We start from the raw sequence: 19,538 nt of genomic DNA on the forward strand, positions 1-19,538 counted from the left end.
GTGATGTAAAACACTTCCACAATAGCCATGTTGTGAAAGACTTAACTATATTTCCCTCCATCCTATCCTGTCCCCCTTTATTCAATTTTCTCCCTTGACCCTGTCCCTTTTCAAAAGTGTTTGCTTTTGATTACCTCCTCCCCCTATTTGCCTTCCCTTCTATCATCCCCCCTTTTTGTATCCCCTTTCCCTTACTTTCCTGTGGAGTAAGATACCCAATTGAGTGTGTATGTTATTCCCTCCTCAAGTTGAATCTGATGAAAGATTCACTCATTCCCCCTCACCTGCCCCCTCTTCCCTTCCAATGAACTGCTTTTCCTTGCCACTTTTATGTGAGATAATTTACCCCATTCTATCTCTCCCTTTCTCCCTCTCTCACCCCTTAAATTTATTTCATTTTTTAAGATATCATCCCTTCATATTCAACTCACCCCGTGCCCTCTGTCTATATATGTATATTCCCTTCAACTACCCTAATACTGAGAAAGGTCTCATGAATTACACACATTATCTTTCCATGTAGGAATGTAAACAAAACAGTTCAACTTTAGCAAGACCCTTATGAATTCTCTTTCTTGTTTACCTTTTCATGCTTCTCTTGATTCCTGTATTCGAAAGTCAAATTTTCTACTCAGCTCTGGTCTTTCATTGAGAAAGCTTGAAAGTCCTCTATTTTATTGAAAATCCATATTTTGCCTTGGAGCATTATACTCAGTTTTGCTGGGTAGGTGATTCTTGGTTTTAATCCTAGCTCCTTGGACCTCTGGAATATCATAGTCCAAGTCCTTCCATCCCTTAATGTAGAAGCCTCTAGATCTTGTGTTTTTCTGATTGTGTTTCCACAATATTCAAATTGTTTCTTTCTGGCTGCTTCCAGTATTTTCTCCTTGACCTGGAAACTCTGAAATTTGGCAACAATATTCCTAGGAGACAACAACAACTTCTTGATGCCACATTCTACACCGCTTGGTGTTATCCTAGTTTCCCTATTCTCACTCACCCCACATAACCAATCCATTGCTAAGTCTTGTAGTTTCACCTTTACAAATCTCTAATATGTGTCCCTTTTTTTAAAACTCATAAGGCTACCATTCTAGTACAAGCCTCATTGCTTCTTGCCTGGACTATTCAGATTTCCCTTCCCCAAATCTCTTCCACTCAGTTTCCAAAGTGATTTTCCTAAAACCCAAGTCTAACTATATCACTCCCCAATCATAAATTCTAGTAACTCCCTATTATTTCCAGGGTGAAATATAAAATCCCACTTGGCATTTAAAGCCCTTCGCAATCTGGGCCCTTCCTACTTTGTCTTGAACATTACACTCCATCTCCATTCTGTGCTTCTGCAGTAGTGGTTCCTCAGTCCTGGAATACTTAGCTTCCTCAAGTAAGCCTCTTGACCTCTTAGTTTCCATCAGGATTCAGTTCAAATTTTACATTTAGCAGGTGTTCCTTCCCAGTCCTCAACTTCTCAGGCAGAGTCTGTTATCTGAGATTATATTCCATTTACTTTATATCTATCTATTATCTTTTTAGTTACTTACATTTAGCTTCCCCATTAGAAATGCAAGTTGTTTTAAGGGAAGGGGCTGTTTTTGTCTTTTTTTGTATCCAAAGCTTACCAAGGTGCCAGTCATAGTAGGCACTTAAAGGCTTGTTGATTGATAGCAAAAAAAAAAAAAAAAATTGGGGGGTGGGACAGAAAGAGTCCCTCGGTTTGAAATACCTTTAAGCGGTTCATTATTCTAAACAGTAGGTGGCAGTAACTAATTTATTTTCTCTTGGAATCTCTTGCAGTTTTTCTGTTGCCGAGGAGCCCAGATTTTCTCAGAAACCACAAAATGCTTTTACTGAGCCTGGTCAGAAAAAGCTGATTTGGCCAGATGTGTGAGGGAGGCGGTGGTGCGGGTTGACCAATTAGAATCTCGCAGACCAGGCTGGGCTTCTGTTTAATTGCTTCCTTCGCTTTCAGATTTATTTTGTTGGTTATGCTACCCTTAACCTTTTCTCTTTCTCGGCAAATCATTCTCGGAAGGAGGCAGATCTTAAGACACTGGTACAAACCTGCTGCCGTTATGTCTACTTTGCTGATCCATCAGCCCCAGTATTCCTGGTTGAAAGATCTGGGACTCAGAGAAGAAAACGAAGGCGTGTATAATGGAACCTGGGGTGGAAGAGGAGAGGTAAGCGAGGAGCTCTTGGAAATCTGATCTTAGATGGTACGGAAGCCATGACTCTTCTCTCATTTGCAAAAAAAAGCATTGTTCTTTTGGGTTGTAGTTGCATTATAAGTATCATTTGCGTTTTTATTATTGTAACGTCCTTGTAACGATCATACTTTTTTTTTTTCAAAACGCCTGTAAATTTCAGGTTCTTGAACCCAGAGGAAGAAATATAAATACTTGTTTAAAGTTCGTGTTAACCCAAGTGTTTGTGGAAGGATCTGTGCGCAATAATTCTACTTGGGGAAATAGTCCTTCTCCTTCCGTAGTATGGCTGTTGGGCTGTGAAATGCTCTAGACAGAATACATTGTACCATAGGGAATTTTTATGCCTCCTTTCCGAAGTGCTTTACATTTAAAAAATGCTTTTTTGACTTGTGGAACCCCAGATGCTTTCTTTTCTAAGACGGGAGTGGGAGGATAGTTATTACCTTCTTTTTAAAGAGAGCAGCCCTAAGGTTGCAACATTTCTCAGAGTGAAGCAGCTATGTGAGCACATGGTTTCAAAATTCCATTCTGTGGCTTAAAGGCTGTTATGGCCTTGGGCATGTTACAACTTCTCAAGATGCCCCTTGCATGATTAGGAGTAAGTATTAAAAAGGAATGTAAGAGGCCATGTTGGCAGCATGTGTGTTTTGAAAGTGAACTTACAAGAAAGGTTAGGTACTATGTTTGAAACCGTAACAGAAAGGAACCTACCAGATAGTGCTTTCAATAAAGAATGGCTGTAATTCCAGCAGATAAGTCTGGGAAAACTGAACTCTTGATGCCCAAGAGTACATTTGTTGGTCTGTCTCAAAGTCTTGGATTTAGATCCCCCCATTCCCATCCCCCCATTCCACCCCTTTATCTTTTTTGGATAATATACTCTTTTTTTTTTTAAGGTTGTTACAAGCTATTGTCCAGCTAACAATGAGCCTATAGCAAGAGTCCGTCAGGTGAGTGTACTATTAGTTTATACTTTCTTTTTGGGTGTATGAATTCTTTCGGTTTATTCAGATCATATGGTAATAATGAAAATGTCCAAAGCAGGTCATGGCACTTTTATTTATTTTTTTTAATTTAGCATTTATTAAGAACTAAAAGTGCTATCTTTTACTGGGCAAAAAATAAATAACTAGATCAAGAGAATAGACTGATTTGTGATAGGGAAGTCAACTAGCATGTTACTGTAATAGTCCAGGCATGAGGTGATGAAGTCCTATGCAACAGTGATGACAGTATTAGAGGAGAGAAGGGGGCCTGTATGAGAGATGTTATGAAGGGGTCAAAAGTACTATTTTATTTATTCTATTACAGCAATTATCAGTAGATAGAAATAAAAGCTCTTTATAATTTTTAAAAGTGAAAAGGGGTCCAAGATCAAAAAGTTTGAGAATCACTGCTTTTACACTCTATTACATTACTCTGCGAAAGAGATGACATACAAACACACATATATGACACTTCATAAATCTTAAAGCTAAATGCTTGTACCTTAAATGCTAGCTATCATTATTATTACTGTTATTATTGCCACGATTTAAGTGCTCCCCTTCTTGTGACACAGAAGGTTAATTTCAGTTTTTTGCAATTACAGTTAAAATCTTTTAAAAACTTTTAAAAACTCTGTCCAATTTTTGTTAGCACTATCAGGACATATTTCCAATAATGGAATTACTAGGTTAGAGAGCATGATTAGTTTTGTAACTTTCACCGTTATGAAAGATTTTACTACTTTAATTCTTTTTGCCAATGAATCCCTCAACTATTTAATTATTTAATTTATGTTAATTAGTGAGGTTGTACAGTTTTCAAAAAGTTATGAACAGTTTGCATTTTCTGATTTGAAAATTGACGTTCATATATATTTTCACCATTTAACTATTTGAGTTACCTTTGTAAATTTTTTAAAGTTTTTATGTATTCAGAATATTATTTTTATATTTGTTAAATATTTTAAAAATTTCATTTATACTGACATGTTGTACAAGATTGTTTTATTTATTAGCTGTCTGGAAGTAGAGATAGGTGGTACTGTGTGACTCCAGAAATATAACTTAAGGTCTCTGTACCTCAGTTTCATCAACTGTACCTCCCAGGGATGTTGTGAGGATCAAATGAGAAAATATTTGTAAAATAGCCCTGCTTAATAAACATTTGTTTCCTTTCTATTAAAGCATGCCATTCTTATTCAATTTGTTCAGTAGAAAGTTATGAGATAAATAATTTACTCCAGTTTCTTCCATTTTTATTGCATTTTTTCAACATTAAGCTAGAATTCACCAAATTATATGCTGTGAGATGAGTTCAGATCTCTTTCCAGCCAAATTAGTAGCTAATTTTCTCCAAATGCATTTGTTACATAATAAATCTTTTTCCTAATTTTTATGTTCTCTGAGGTTTAATTATCTACTCAGTTGTCAAAATGATATTCCTTTTTTTTTTTCACAATGATAAATTTTTATTTCTCAACTTTTAAAAAGTTCTTATTTAGACAGATTCTTGAACTGGTGGTTCATAGCCATCAGCCCTTTCTACTTTTGTGCCTGTTTCATCTCCTGAAGGTTTTCCAGAGCCACCACCTTCACCATGCAGTTCCATTAGCTTTCCCAATTCAAATTTGGGCTTCTTAAGCATCTTGACTTTTCGGACAAATACATCATGGAGAGGGTAAATGGACTGGCAAGCCTTTTCTGTGTCTTTTCCAATGCTATCGGGAATTAGTTTATTGACAACTTCTTTCAAGTCATTTGTCTGCACCTCTCGGGTCATGATTTCCATCATTTTCTTACGAATCTGACGAACCTGTTGGTGCTGGGCATAAGAGGTCTTACGGATCTGGTTGTTGCGCTTTTTGGTAAAACCAACACAAAAGAGGCGGAGCAAGTACCCATCAGTAGTTTTAACATCAACATGGGCTTCAATCATGGTCTGCCACTTTTTGACCATGGAGTACATCTTGTCCCGGGTAAGGTCCATTCCATGGAAATTAGTCAATTTTTACCCTGAACATCTTCAGTAATTAACTTGAACTTACGAAAAGCAACCTCATCATTCTGCAAATCAGCAAGACTCACTTCAAAAACTCGACCTTTGAGGCCATCAGAGGCAATTTTTGTTCCTTGAGTCCTTGTTACCAGTGTTTTGCCAATATTGCGAATGTTGAACATAGCTGGTGCTTTTACATCATACCAATCCTTCTTCGAAAATGGATCAACCACTTTCTTCTTGGCTCCTTTTTTGCCGCCTTTGGTGAGGCTCTTATTCTTGCCCACCGCCGTGATCCCGCTCTGAAAGCCAAAAGCCAAAATGATATTCCTAAAGCACAATTTGGTACCTATCCTCAGTAAACTCCAGTGGAGGCCCTGTATCACCTCTAGTATCAAATATGAGGTCCTCTTTTTGGTGTTCAAAGCCCTTCATAACCTGGCAGTTCTTACCTTTCCAGCCTTCATAGTCTCCCATACTGACACTGGCTTCCTTGATGTTCCTTGAACAAGGCACTCCCATGTCACAGCTTTGGGAATTTTCACTGTCTGTCCCCCGTGCCTGGATTACTCTCTTTCCTCATCTGTGCTGCCTGGCTTCCCTGGCCTTCAGATACCAGCTAAAATCCCACCTTCTACAGGAAGCCTTTCCCAGTCTCCCTTAATTTTGGTGCCTTCCCTCCATTGATGATTTCTAATTTGTCATGTATAATAGGTTGTTTGTATGTAATTGCAGGTTGTTTCCCCCATTTTACTGTGAGTTCCTTGAGATCAGGAGCTGTATTTTGCTTTTTTTTGCCTTTGTATCTATGGATTAGCACAATGCCTGAGACATATTATTAAGTATTTAATATGTTTGTTAGTCAGTAAACTCCCTGAAAGGGTCTCAGAGAATGCTAGGTGGGGGGATCCCTGAACCATACTTTTGGAATTGCTGTGCTAAAGCAAGTAAGACCAACAAGTATGAGGAATGTGAAGAAATGTGGAAAGACTTTAAAAACTTTTTTAAAACTGAAAAAAAGCAAAACTAGATCAGAGTACATACTTCGTAAGAGGAAAAGTGAATGGGAATGGACAAACAACTTGAGGAAGTGACTCAAAAGTAATGAAATTTCATGCTTTGAAGTTCATTTGTCTGTAAATAATTGAAAAGCAAGTTAAATAGGTAATATTGAAGCTTAAATTTATAATTAATCAATAAAAATAAAAGAAATAAATGTTCTTTTGGCTATAATCTGATGTGAAGCCTTTCCTAATTTTCTTCCCACTTTCCAGCTAAAAATGAACTTTCTTTTTAAAATGAAATGCTCCATGTATCTACTAGGTATTTACCATATGTATGCATGTTTTTCATCTCCCCTATTTTTTAGTATTTCCCTTTAATGTAGTAGGCACTTAATAAATGTTTGGTAAATGTTTGCTGTTTAGTAAATAATATGAGATAGGGCTCTTCTTTTGGTACACCATGCAAGAACTAGATACATTAGTGAGTACATGGTTATATTCTATGAGTTACTTTGTGATCTGTTGTATTTTGGATATCCTAAGTATCAAGACTAAGAATGGGGAAGTAGAAGTTATTTTGTTAAAAAAATCTATCTCATCTCAGTATATATCTTTGGGGTTTGTAAAATTATTTATTTTGCAGAGATGGGGAATATTACCTAAAACATCTTAGAAAGATGAGCATGCATTTTACATATATGTATATGATGAGGTTTGGGGTTGAGGAGTGCTCGAGACCCCAAAATACTGACATGCCGGGTCCTGCTGACTGAATTTGACTCAAGCCTTCTCAGTCAAGGAAAAACAAAGTTTATTAAAGATTCACCATATTGGGTAGACTCTTTAGGGAGCCTGAGCATTTGTGACACTAATGCCAGCGGGCCAGATTAATCTGAGCTGAGCTAGATTGAATCTGAGCACCTTCGTGGAGGCAAGATGGAGCTTATATACAGAAAGGTAGTTGGAGGGATCTAGGGTGGTCTAGTAGTCTGGGGTGATGGGAGGAGTGGTTTAGGGTCCACTAGAGTGACTGGGGTGCAGTCAGATTCCAGGGTGGGAAATAGCTGAAGGCTACCTGGAGATGACAGGTGATAAGAGGATCAAGGCTGGGAAACAGCCAGAAGGCTATCCAGTGCTAACCAGACCCTGGAAGGCCAGGCTAGGCTAGGCTATTTGGGCCTGAAAAGCCAGATTAAGTGGGAGGATTCAGAGTGGGGTTCAAGGGGGTTCCCACAGTCTAAACCCATCATTTATATGCATGTAAACATGTATGCAATGTACAGATATACACAGATATATGTAAAATACATCTGTATGCTCATTTTTCTAAGATTTTAGGTGATACACACACACATAATACACACACACATATATGTAAACATACATCTGTACAGTCTGAGTTATTACCAGTAGTCTTTCCTTTTGCCTCTCTTCCTGCTTACTCCTTCCCCAATTATTTTTTCTACCAGGCCAATCTGGCAGATTATGAAGAAACACTAAAGAAAGCCAAAGAAGCCTGGAAGATATGGGTAGATGTAAGTAATTCTACTCAATTAACATTATTTATTTGCTTCTTCCTTTCTTTTTAGAGTGTGTTGTGGGGGCAAAGGAGGAGGGTTGGTGAAATGTTTCTTAATAAGTGGGAGTGGCAGGAGTTTTGACGACCAGTGGTTAAAAAGCCTCTGGGTCGGTAGGATTCTGCCTTAACTTAATTTTGGAGGAAATGGAATGTAACTTTCTGGTTGGGAAGAATTCCAGCTTTGCTATAGTTCATCTAATGGTGTTGTGTTAATCTGCCCAGCCTTAGTGATTATTAGGACTCTGTCCAGCTCTGGTGAGTCATCTGTATGCTAGAGAGTGACCTGAGGCTAGGGTTAACTAATGTGCTTGATAGTACTTAAAGGTTGTTTTGCAGTCCCAGACAAGTCAACTTTTTCAAAGGGAGAAGCTGCATAATATGGTAGAAGCAGCACTGGTTCTATAGCAGAGGATTTGAGTTCATATTCTGCCTTTGATACTTACTATCTGTGTGATCTTGGGCAAGTCACTTCATTTTCCTGGGCTTCAGTTTCCTCATCTTTAAAATGGATTAGATGGCTTCTTTGAGGCTCCTTCCTGTACTAGACTTGCTAACATGATCCTGTGGTGTAAGAAAGATAAAAAAGGATGAGACTCTGAGATGAACTGATCTTTCACAAATCATTTGTTATCTGCTCTCAAGAGATAGTTTCAGGCCCATTTATTTGCAGTTGCTTAGGCTGGAGAACCTTGTAAAAGGAATTATGTGGGTATAAGAGTGTTCTGACCCTGGGGAGATTTCACAGTTAATAAAAGAATAAGATGCAAGAATTACAGGTTAGCTGCAGCTATTTCATCAGATAGCAGTAATGAGCAAACTTGTATAACTTAGCTGAACTTTTGTTTAACCAGTTTCATGTATAAATTAGACTTCACATGACCAATAGTGTTCTTGACTTGGAATTGCTTAAGCTAAGTTTACCTTTCCTAAAAGGATAGAACAAAAGATGTGATGCTAATAATTAAATGAAGATATGTGAACACAAATAATGTATGAAAAATTTTGTACTGAAATAATTTTTTGCATATATAAAGATTTACTTGGGGCACCTACGTGGACAAGGAAAATAACACTATACTATTTGATGAAGTGCTTGGCCTTACCTTTGCATGCAAAAAATTTACTCATGGAATAAACGCCAGGTAAGAACTATTTAGCCTAGAGATCAGGAGACCTAGGGAGACATAACTGATAGCTGTCTCTTCAAATATTTGCAGAATTTTTATGTGGAAGAGAGATTGCTTTTTCTGTGAGGACTGACCTAGTGGGTAGAAATTATAAAGGTGAAAATTTGGGATTATTTTAAGGAAAAAGTTTCTAATGGTTGAGCTGTCCAGAAGTGGAATAGGCTCCCTTCCTTGTAAGGTGATATGATATAGCAAGTGTCTCATCACAAGAGGTGTTCGGGCAAAAGCTGAATGTCACTTGTCAGGTATATTTTAGAAAAAAAATACTCATTCAGAAATAGTTGCACTAAGGGTCACTGGGTGTAGGATCTTAGATTTAGAGTTAGAAGAATCTTAGAAATCATCTAGTCAAATTCTTTTGTTTTTTCAGACCAGGAAATTGACCTAGGTTGTGCCTTGCCCAAGGTCACACAGATAATTAATAGAAATTGAATCTAGGTCATTTGACTCCAAGTCCAGTGTTCTTTCCACATCACCACTGGGGTCCTTTCAGAAACTGTGATTGTATTTCGTTTCTGCTTCTGCCCTAAGAATAATGACTGATAGCTAAAGTTATATTTTCAGCAACTTGCTCCTTTTTATAGCTGCCACATCTGTTATCATTTCTTTTGAATCTCATATAGGTGGGAGGTGGTTGTTGGAAAAGGTGGTGGTTTGGAAAAGGAAGCAAGCAAAACCCAAGAAATGGTCATTATTGGATATGAGAGGATGCAGCGGGTAGAACCTTCACTTGGACTTTGGCTTTTGAGAGGCAAGAGAGTTCAGCAGTAGGCAGTAATAGTGAGTCATGTAGCTGTGCTAGCAAGTAATGTTAAAATAGAAAAACTAAAAGGCAAAAGTGGATGTGTGTATGTGTGTGTGTATATACATATATATATATATATATATACATATACACACATATATATGTATTTAGGAAAGTAATCAGTATACACATGTGCACACGGTTAATATGCTCTCCATACCTTTACCTTATCAGCAAAGGGGAAGCTTCAGTAAGAAGTAAGTTTTCATCTCTACATTAGTTGCTTCTAGCTATCATGGACTAATCTAATTTCTCTATAGTTTAGTAGAGACAAATATTTCAAGGGAAGTTTTATTCAAAAATTAAAAAAAAACCAATTATAACAGCTAGAAATGAGTTTAAACAGTTAGATGGCTCAGTGGATAGAGTGCTGGGCCTGGACTTAAGAAGATCTGAGTTCAAATTTGGCCTCAGGTACTTACCCTCTGTGTGATCCTGGGCTAGTCACTTAACCATGTTTGACATAATCCACTGGAGAAGAAAATGGCAGACCACTCCAGGATCTTTGCCAAGAAAGCTCCATGGAGTATAGTCCACAGAGTCACCAAAAGTTGGACATGACTGAACAACAACAACAAAAGAAATGAGGTCAGAAAATAGATTCCCTAAGCTTAAAGTAAGGGCAGCTAGGAGGCTCGGGTGGTACAGTAGATACTGGGACTCAGGTTAGAAAGATTCATCTTCCCGAGTTCAAATATGACCTCAGACACTAGCCTTGTGACCCTGGGCCAGTCACTTAATGCTGTTTGCTTCCGTTTCCTCATCTGTAAAATGAGGTGGAAAAGGAAATGGCAAACCACTTGGGACAAAATTTTTAAAGACAGTTTCTCAGGTAGAGGTCTCCAATCTCATATATAAATAACTTTGTCAAATTTATCAGAATACAAGTCATTCCCCAATTGATAAATGGTCAAATGATATGAACAGACAGTTTTTTGGTGAAGAAATCCAAATTATGTATAGTTATATAAAAATGCTCCAAATCATTATTAATTAGGGTAATGCAAATTAAAACAATTTTGAGATATCACCTTACACCTATCAGATTGGCTAAAATGATAGATGTCCTTCAATTGGGGAGTGGCTAAACAAGTTATGGTACATGATTGTGATGGAATACTACTGTACTATAAGAAACGATGAGCCAGTTGATTTTAGAAAAATGTGGACTTTCATGAAACCAGGAAAAGTGAAATGAGCAGTATCAAGAGAATGTTGTACATAGTAACAAAAACTTTGTCCTAAGAAAAACTGTGAATGGCTAATTCATCTTGAGTATGATACTCAACTTACAAAGGACCAATGAAGATGTTATCTACCTCCAGATAAAGAACTCATAAAATTAATAGTATGTGTGTGGGGTACAAGATCCATACAAATATGAAATAAAAATTCATAAAACAAAGAGGTGTCTCGAGGAGGAACAGAAAATAATTTATTCAATTCTCGAGAGAAAGGGTGTTGCCTCCACTAGGACAGACTAGTGGAAGGAGGTGTATCACAAAGGCAAAGCACCAACATATATCCTATCGCAAAAGAACTCCCACCTACCACTATCCCTCCTCTCCATTGGCTGGGAGGCAGGCTTACAATCTAGGCTCGAAAAGCTAGACAAAGAACCAGGGAATCAAGCACAGCCAATCCAAAATCTCCTTATTTAGTGACTAGCCGCTGATGTGGCAGTAATAGGGCTAAGGTAAAGAGGAGGAACAGGAAAGAGGGAGGGGGCTTCCTGGAGCAGGGAACCAACAACCTGTATGTACTTATTGCCCCAGGCCCTGAATTCCTGAGAGTTAGGTAATCACATTCCTACAAGGTTAAATCCCAAGTCCTTTCCATCCTCTCATAGCCCCTGCTTATTCTAGAAATAAAAAAAGTAAATCTCTCTCTGTGAAATCGTCACAAGAATTATTCCCCACTCATATGGATATGTATACATATGTGTTTATCTGTATCTACTTGTGTTTAATTGTAGCCTTCTCTAGGGTGGGGTGGGGAGGAAAAAAAGTGCACAAAAAAAAAAGAATTCTGAAATTCTCTTAACTGATAACAATCTATTGGCTTTCCATCTTTCCTATTGCCTTTCTATACCAAACCCTACTCTTTGTCCTCACTGTGATCTCCTGTCTCTTGACCCTTGAGTTCTCTCCCCAGCCATGATCCCTGTAGTAGTCACTCTCTTCTGCTTTCCATACCTTGACCTTTTGATCAACCAATTCAATTCTACATGGTCTTCTTTGTTGTGGTACTAGGTCCCATTATCCTATAACCAGCTGTGCCCTGCTGAGCCTTAGTCTTGAATCACTCCCACCATCTGCCTTCACTCCTACTTGTATGCTGCTTAACAAAGGTGGAGGAAATCACACAGTCATTCTGACTGAGTGTGTTGTGGTTTGGGGTTTAGGAGTGCTGGGGACCCTAAAATACCAACAAACCGGGTCCTGCCCAATGAATTTGACCCAAGCCTTCTTTCAGCCAAAGAAAAACCAAGTTTATTAGAGTTTCCCCATAATGAGTAGACTCTTAATGAGCCTGAGCATTTGTATTGCTAATGTCAGTGGGCCAGATTGAACCTTGAGCCTTTGTATCGCTAATGTAAGCAGGCTAGATAGAATCTGACCACTTTTATGGAAACAAGCTGGATCTTATATACCGAAAGACTGAGGGAAGAATCCAGGGGTGGCCAAGTAGTCTGGGGATTCTAGGGATGGTCTTTTTGGGAGTGGTCAGTAGCCTTGAGTGACTAGAGGTTGAATCTTGGAAAGATCTTAATGGGAATGACCAGTATCCTGGGTTGACTAGAGGTCCATGCCAGGAACTTAGAGAATGAGATTTTGATAGGATCTAGGGTAGGAAGTAGGAAGTAGGGAGGTAAATATTTTGGCATAGCCTTTGATAATGAAAGGCTTATGGCCTCAAGGGAACACCAGATCAAGTGGGAAATCCAAGGAGATTTCAAGATGGGGTTTTCCAGGGCCCTTTAGACAAATGGGACCTAAACTCGTTTGGAGTAAGGGACAAAGATCTCAGCTTGGGCCCATAGCCCATCAGGTCCACTTCAGTTTTATATTGTATAACCTCAACTGGGCCCTCATTGCTTCTCTGCAATCCTTTTCTGCCTCCCTTATCAACTCACTGTCTTATTCTCCATTGTGATTCTTCTGAAACTTTTCATCCCTCCTTAGACCTCTCATAACTCCTTCTCCCACCCTGTCAGCTGAGATCCTTCCCTCCTATTTTACAGAAAAATATTGAGGCCGTTCAATGAAAGCTTCCTCTTCCCTCTTCCTTACCTCATATTACTCAGATGACTTTTTACCACTGTCTCCTTTACCCCATCTCTCATTAAGAGGTAACTCCACTTCTTGCCAAGGCAAACCTCTGTACCTGCACAAGTGATTCCATTCCATTCCATCTTCTCTAGTATATTGCCCCTTCTCTCCTCACTCTCACTTGTCTTCAGTCTCTCCCTGTCCATTTGTTCCTTCCCTACTGCCCACAATCATGCCCTTGTTTCATCTGTCCCCTCACTTTCATCTCCATTATTGTTCCATATCTAATCTTCCCTTGTGGCTAAACTCCTTGAGAGTGTTGTCCACAATAAGTGTCTCTACTTCCTTTCCTATGACAATCCTTTCAGATTATTTGAACCCCAGTAATATCCAAAACATCCAAACTGCTTTTGCTGTACTCAAAAGATGTGCCTTTCTGTGTCAGCAACCTCAATGACCAGATAAGATTGACAAGGAGTATCTTTCCTGTTGGTGACAGGATGTCTGCAACCATTACAGTGGGATTTCTCTTATCTTGATATTCCAGGGACATTTGCATCTTGCGATCATAATCTCTAAGTGACACTACCTTGTCAATTTTCTTGTTCAACTATGAACTTCCTTTCTTATGATATGGAGATCATGGACTGGAGTTAGGATTGTTATTTAAACCTTGTCTTTCTTCTTCCAGCTAATCAGAAGTTTGCTTCTGATTCCATGATCACGTATCCACCAGTTTCAAGGGAATAAACTATATGAATTTAGATATCACCTAGCCTGTTTGCCTCCTAAACCAAACTTTCAGGTCTACACCTATCATTCTCAACTGCTTAAAATATGGCTATTGATCTCGTCTTTCAATCAAAACTGCTTTCTCTAGTTACTGGTGATCTCTTAATTGTCAGATCCAGTGGCCTTTTTCCAGTTTTCATCCTTGTTGAATTCTCTATAGTCCTTTAACACTGTTGATTGATCACATCACAGTTGCTTTAATTGGTATTTCTTTAGTGATTTGCAACATTTTTTGCAACAGGATTTTGATAGTTTGGATTTCTTTGAAAACTTCCTATTGTATCCCTTGATCATTTATGTATTCATTAGTGGCTCTTAGTCTTATTAATTTGAATCTTCAGAATGAGACTTAGTTTTTACCCTAGTTCTCTGTTTCTCTTCTGTTTTAGCTGCATTGATTTTGTTTTTGCAAAAAAAAAAATTCATTCAATCTTTTATATTCAAAATTCTCATTTTATCTTCTGTGGTCCTCTTCCTTCTTTGGTCATGAATTCTTTCCCTAGCCATACATCAGAAGGGTAATTTCTTCCATGCTCCTCTTATTTGCTTGATGTTGCCTTTTACATTTACAACATGTATCCATTTGGCTCTTCGTGTATCATGTGAGATTGTTGGTCAGTACTTAATATCTGTTTGTGTTTTCCCTGTAGTTTTTGTCATACTAGTAATAACTGTAGTCTTTGGATTTTATTGACAACTATACTACTGTGTTTGTTTTCTTCTGTATGCTGTGTATCTAATCTGTTCCACTCATTGTTTTCTGTGTTTTAATCAAATCAAATCATTTTATAACTATTGCTTATAGTATTGATGAGGGTTTGGGGTGAGAGGTGCTCGACACCCCAAAGTACCGACACGCCGGGTCCTGCCGAAAGAATTCGACTCAAGCTTTCTCAGCCAAGGGAAAGGACAAAGTTTATTAAGAGTTAGCCAAATAAGCCTGCCCCGAGAGATCCCACCCCTTGCGCCGCCTGTAAGGAAAAAGGGCCAGACCCATCTGAGCTAGATTGGTTCTGACCCACCTCATGGAGGCAAGATGGAGATTATATACACAAAGGTTGTGGGAGGGATTGAGGGGTGGTCTGGGGTGACCAGAAGAGGGGTCTAGGGAGGGACTTAAGGATGAGGTCAGACTCCAGGGTGGGGGAAAATAGCTGAAGGCTATATGGAAATGACAGACCATAAAGGGCTAGGGTAACAGAGCTAGGGTATAGATATTTTGATCAGGATTAAGGATGGGAAACAGGATTAAGGGTGGGAAACAGCTGGACAATAGAGGACTGGGCAAGGTAGGCATTTGGGCTTAATGGTTATAGCCTCAGGCCAAGGCCAGGTCGAGTGGCAAGATTCAAGGAGAGTTCAAGGGTTCAAGGGGTTCCTAGAGACTGTGCCCTCATCAGTATAGTTTGAGATCTGGTACTGATAGCTTTCCCTCCCTGCCGTGTTTTTCATGATTGATTACCTTTGAGATTCTCAACCTTTTGTTTCCACAAATGAATTTAATATTATTTTTTCTTATAATCTTTGTAATTGTAAAGTAATTCTTTGGTAGTTTGAATGGTGTGATAAAAATAGAACTGTAATTTTTGATTGACCGGCTCAGGATCACACAGTTTAGTGTCAAAGACCAGATTCTCCTACCACCAAGGCTAGAGCTCTTTTTTTTTTCTTTTTTTTTGGAGGGAGAAAGGCAGGGCAATTGGGGTTAAATGACTTGCCCATGGTCACACAGCTAATTAGGACACATAGCTAGTGCGTCAAGTGTCTGAGGCTGGATTTCAACTTAGGTCCTCCTGACTCCAGGGCCGGTGCTCTGTCTACTCACTATGCCATCTAGCTGCCCCAGAACTGTGATTTTTAACATGTTGACTCGGCGTAGCCAAGGATAATTAATATTTTTCCATTAATTTAGACTTGTTTATAGTTCTATAAAGTGTTTTGTAGATTGCCTCTTTTTTGACTCTTAATCAAAGCATATGTGCGCCATTAAGTAAAGTATTTTAAGTTGAGTATTTTGATCACAGTTCTTATTTACATGTAAAAAATACTGGAGCTCTACACAGATTGTGATCAGTTATGTAAAAACTTTTTCTCCCCCTGGCTGTGAGAGGTAGGGAGTGTTAGCATTCCTTTGTAAAGCTTTCTAATCAGAGATGCTTTGGATTTTTAAATGCTTTTATCTTTTAAATTGGTCAGTAAAATTTCATTCTTTACTTAGATTCCAGCCCCAAAACGAGGAGAAATAGTGAGACAGATTGGGGAAGCCTTGCGACAGAAGATCCAAATCTTAGGAAACTTGGTAAGATATTTTAAAAGTAAATGTGCCTTAAAAAAAAAAAGACAAACCCACCAACCTACAGCTGCTCTGTGTTCCTGTTTTATGTAAGAGTGATTTTTAATAGCCAAACAAAACATAATTTTTAAATGGACATTATGGATCAGATAGTAACAAAATGGGTAGGGAAACATAAAACATATATTTTTTTGACCTTTTGAAATTGATTCTACAGAAATAAAACTTGATTTCTTACCTACGGATACACTTACTATAAATAAATAAGGAAAAAAAACATTTTAAGTTGAACGTACTAGAACTTGCTGTAGTACTTACTAGCTATAACACAAGATTTGATATAAAGTGAGTCTATTTTGAGTTTCATTGAAGTGTACTTTTAAAAATGGAAAAAACTACAACTACCTCATTAAAAGACTTTCTCATTCTAAAAGAATTCAGTGACATGAATCTAGAAGAAATCAGAAGTTCATTTAATGATTTTTTTTGGCCTTTCAGACCTCTCACCCTGTTTGTTGCACTGCTTATATACTTAATATTTGTATTATTTTGTCTTATAGTTATCTATGTATATGTTTTCTCCTTACTGGTTTGTATAGTCCATGAGGGTAAAAACTAGACCCTAATATTTATTTATACCTTCTAGACCAGGGATGGGGAACCTGTGGCCCTCTAGGTCCTGAAGTGCTGCCCTTTGACTGAATCCAGACTTCACAGAAAAATCCTATTGAATTTTCACACTCCCTACCCTTGTTTTAGACCCTAACATATGTCTCTTCCTAATCCCTAATGCTATGCTTTCCACTAATAGGTACTTAGTAAGTGTTTGGCAAACTTTCCTCTGTCTCTCATTCTTCAAATCTTTTAGTAGGTCCTGCAAAAAGGTTTAAGTATCTTGCCTTTCTTATAGTATCCTTGCCTAATGTGTGATTGCTTTCTCCTTTCTAGGTTTTTTTAAAATTAAAACTCTGAAGTTTGAAACTTCATTCATGTTTTAAAATTTTTAAAATTAGTACATATATACATATTTTTATTTTCAGGTATCTTTGGAGATGGGAAAAATCGTAGTGGAAGGTGTTGGAGAAGTTCAGGAGTATGTGGATATCTGTGATTATGCTGTTGGTTTATCACGAATGATTGGAGGACCCATCTTGCCTTCAGAAAGTAAGCAAGTTAAAAACTGTCATGATAAAATCTGCTAACTACAATCATATATCTTTCTAGTAAAATCGTCAGGTTAGCAAATAAATTGAGTTACTTAGGAAGATATAGTTATCAAAAATTTTCTAGATACCATCATAGTTGAATGTGTAATTAATCTGCTTGTTGAAAAGGATGGGGAAAACTCTTCATATGTTGTTAGTATGTGCTTAACTATGTAGTTATCAGCTGGATTTTGTTACTTAATTTTCTCCATTTGAGAACATGTGTATTTAAAAATTTTAATCTGGAAAATTAGAAAGTACATTCACTGTTGTTGTGATGTTCTACAAAGAAGCAAATAATTTAGATTACTACCTCTAGAATTAAAAAAAAAATACCAGGTTAGCACATAGGTTTTTATTTTATTTTGTTTTTCAGTAAAAAAAATGCTGACTTTGTGCCAGGCAGGGGGATACAAAAGTGAAGTAGTTTCTGCTTTTAAGAAGGTTATATTCTGTTGGGAAAACATGTACATGTTATGCATGTAGAATAAATACAATGTAGTGTCAAAGAAAAAGTTTTAAAACTATTCATTTTAGACATTTGAGAAACAATTATGTCTTATTATTCTATATAAGTATGTGATGTCTGACACAAGACATTTTTGAAGCAACGTTTATTTGAATCTTGAATAGAGCACAATTCAAATTATTGTATACAATACAGTTTGAGGGTAGTAGATTTTTATTTATTAGAACAGTAGTCATTGAAATCTTTTGGGAAAGCCCCTGAAGAATCATCCTGCTAAAACAACTCTTTTTCTGACCTTTCTCTTCAAAGGTTCTCCACTGACTGGTCATCCCTGCCCCAAAGTAATCAAAGAGACTTTTTCTCACTCATCAGTACTTTAATCCTTTAGGAAATGTCATTAGGTGGCTCATTATTCTGATGTCTCCAGAGGAAAACAATGTTCTAAACTAAATGGAAGATGTTTCTTAGTCTGTGTCTGGTTACCACCTGTAATCCATTTTCTTGGGCTTTAGCTTTTCTTCCAGATCTTTTATAACTTAGGTCTAAGAAAAGAGATGGAAGGCATTAGTGGAGAAGAGGGCATTGCTTCTTGAGAAGTTTAAGTACTCATAACATTTCCTTCCTTAGACTGCAGAAATGTTCATTTCTTAATATTTCAGTTGAGTTAAAAATGGGGTTATGCTTCCACAATAGTTAGGGAGGTTGTGCTCTAGCAGTAGGAGGGAATCATGCAAAGCTTTCTTTACAGTGGTTCTTAATTTGGGGTCTTTGTTCTTCTCACTCAGGACCTGGCCATGCCCTCATTGAACAGTGGAATCCTTTGGGCTTAGTTGGAATCATCACTGCATTCAATTTCCCAGTGGCTGTGTATGGCTGGAATAATGCCATTGCTCTGATTTGTGGGAATGTCTGCCTTTGGTAGGACTTATGGTTTCCTTTTCCTTTTTTTTTAAAAAATAATTTCAAATATTTGGGTTATAACATTGTCTGCCTTTTATATATATTTGTGCTTTACTTTGTTTATATTTATAATTTTAAATATTTTATCCATTCTTGATCTCTAGATTTTACTACTAATTTTTTTACTGCTACGTACTACTAATCTACTGATTTTACTCCAAACTTCCTTTTTGTGTTCCATTTGATACCTAGCACAGTGCTAGTGCATCACATTTGAGGTATCACACTTGTGAAGGTGTTGAGGAATCAGTATACAAGGTAACTGAAGGAGGGGAAAATAACAAAGGTTTAACAAAAAAGCTTTAGTCTTTATTAATACTGAAAAAGGCAGCCAAGAAAATCAGCTACCAACCTATGTACTTATTGTCCAGTCTGTATAAAATCTCTGACATTCATCTATACAAAAATCAAGGGCATCCTCTTTGAGGGAATTAGTAGGGGAAAGGCAGGCTTTATAAGCAGTATTTGAGAGTGGAAAACACTCAAATGTTGGATAACACATTTACCATTTTGTAATTGATTAAAAGATGTAGAGAATATAAGCTGTGACTGTGCCTGCTGTTTGGTGATTAATGAAAAGGCACTTGAGAAGTGGAGCCAAGATGGCAGAGTGGTAGGAAACATTACAGCTGAGTTCCTTCCCCATAAAACTTCTTTAAATAGAGCTAGAAAATGCTGAATCCTGATGGGGTAGTCCAACAAGAGTCACAATGAGTCACTTGTTTGGCCCCACTCAGTATAGAGTCAGATGGAGAAGTCTACAGACATTGGGGATGGAGT

At 37.7% G+C, this 19,538-nt stretch overlaps 1 protein-coding gene and 1 pseudogene across 2 annotated transcripts in view; one reads left to right on the forward strand and one right to left on the reverse strand.

Annotated features, from left to right (window-relative positions):
* Positions 1–1,783: 1,783 nt before the first annotated feature.
* Positions 1,784–19,538, forward strand: part of ALDH7A1 (aldehyde dehydrogenase 7 family member A1) — a 41,963-nt gene continuing 24,208 nt past the window's right edge. The window contains exons 1-6 of one of the 2 annotated variants that reach the window (XM_036734996.1): positions 1,784–2,183; positions 3,107–3,160; positions 7,666–7,731; positions 16,050–16,130; positions 17,165–17,288; positions 18,584–18,716. In XM_036734996.1, the coding sequence (XP_036590891.1) occupies positions 1,989–2,183; positions 3,107–3,160; positions 7,666–7,731; positions 16,050–16,130; positions 17,165–17,288; positions 18,584–18,716 (653 nt within the window). In that variant the 5' untranslated portion in view covers positions 1,784–1,988. The remainder of the gene's footprint in view (positions 2,184–3,106; positions 3,161–7,665; positions 7,732–16,049; positions 16,131–17,164; positions 17,289–18,583; positions 18,717–19,538) is intronic. The other variant, XM_036734989.1, reaches the window with a different exon arrangement.
* On the reverse strand, positions 4,646–5,474 carry LOC118828423 (annotated as a pseudogene).

This window comes from Trichosurus vulpecula, chromosome 1 (genome assembly GCF_011100635.1).
Source record: "Trichosurus vulpecula isolate mTriVul1 chromosome 1, mTriVul1.pri, whole genome shotgun sequence".
Classification (NCBI taxonomy): Eukaryota; Metazoa; Chordata; class Mammalia; order Diprotodontia; family Phalangeridae; genus Trichosurus; species Trichosurus vulpecula.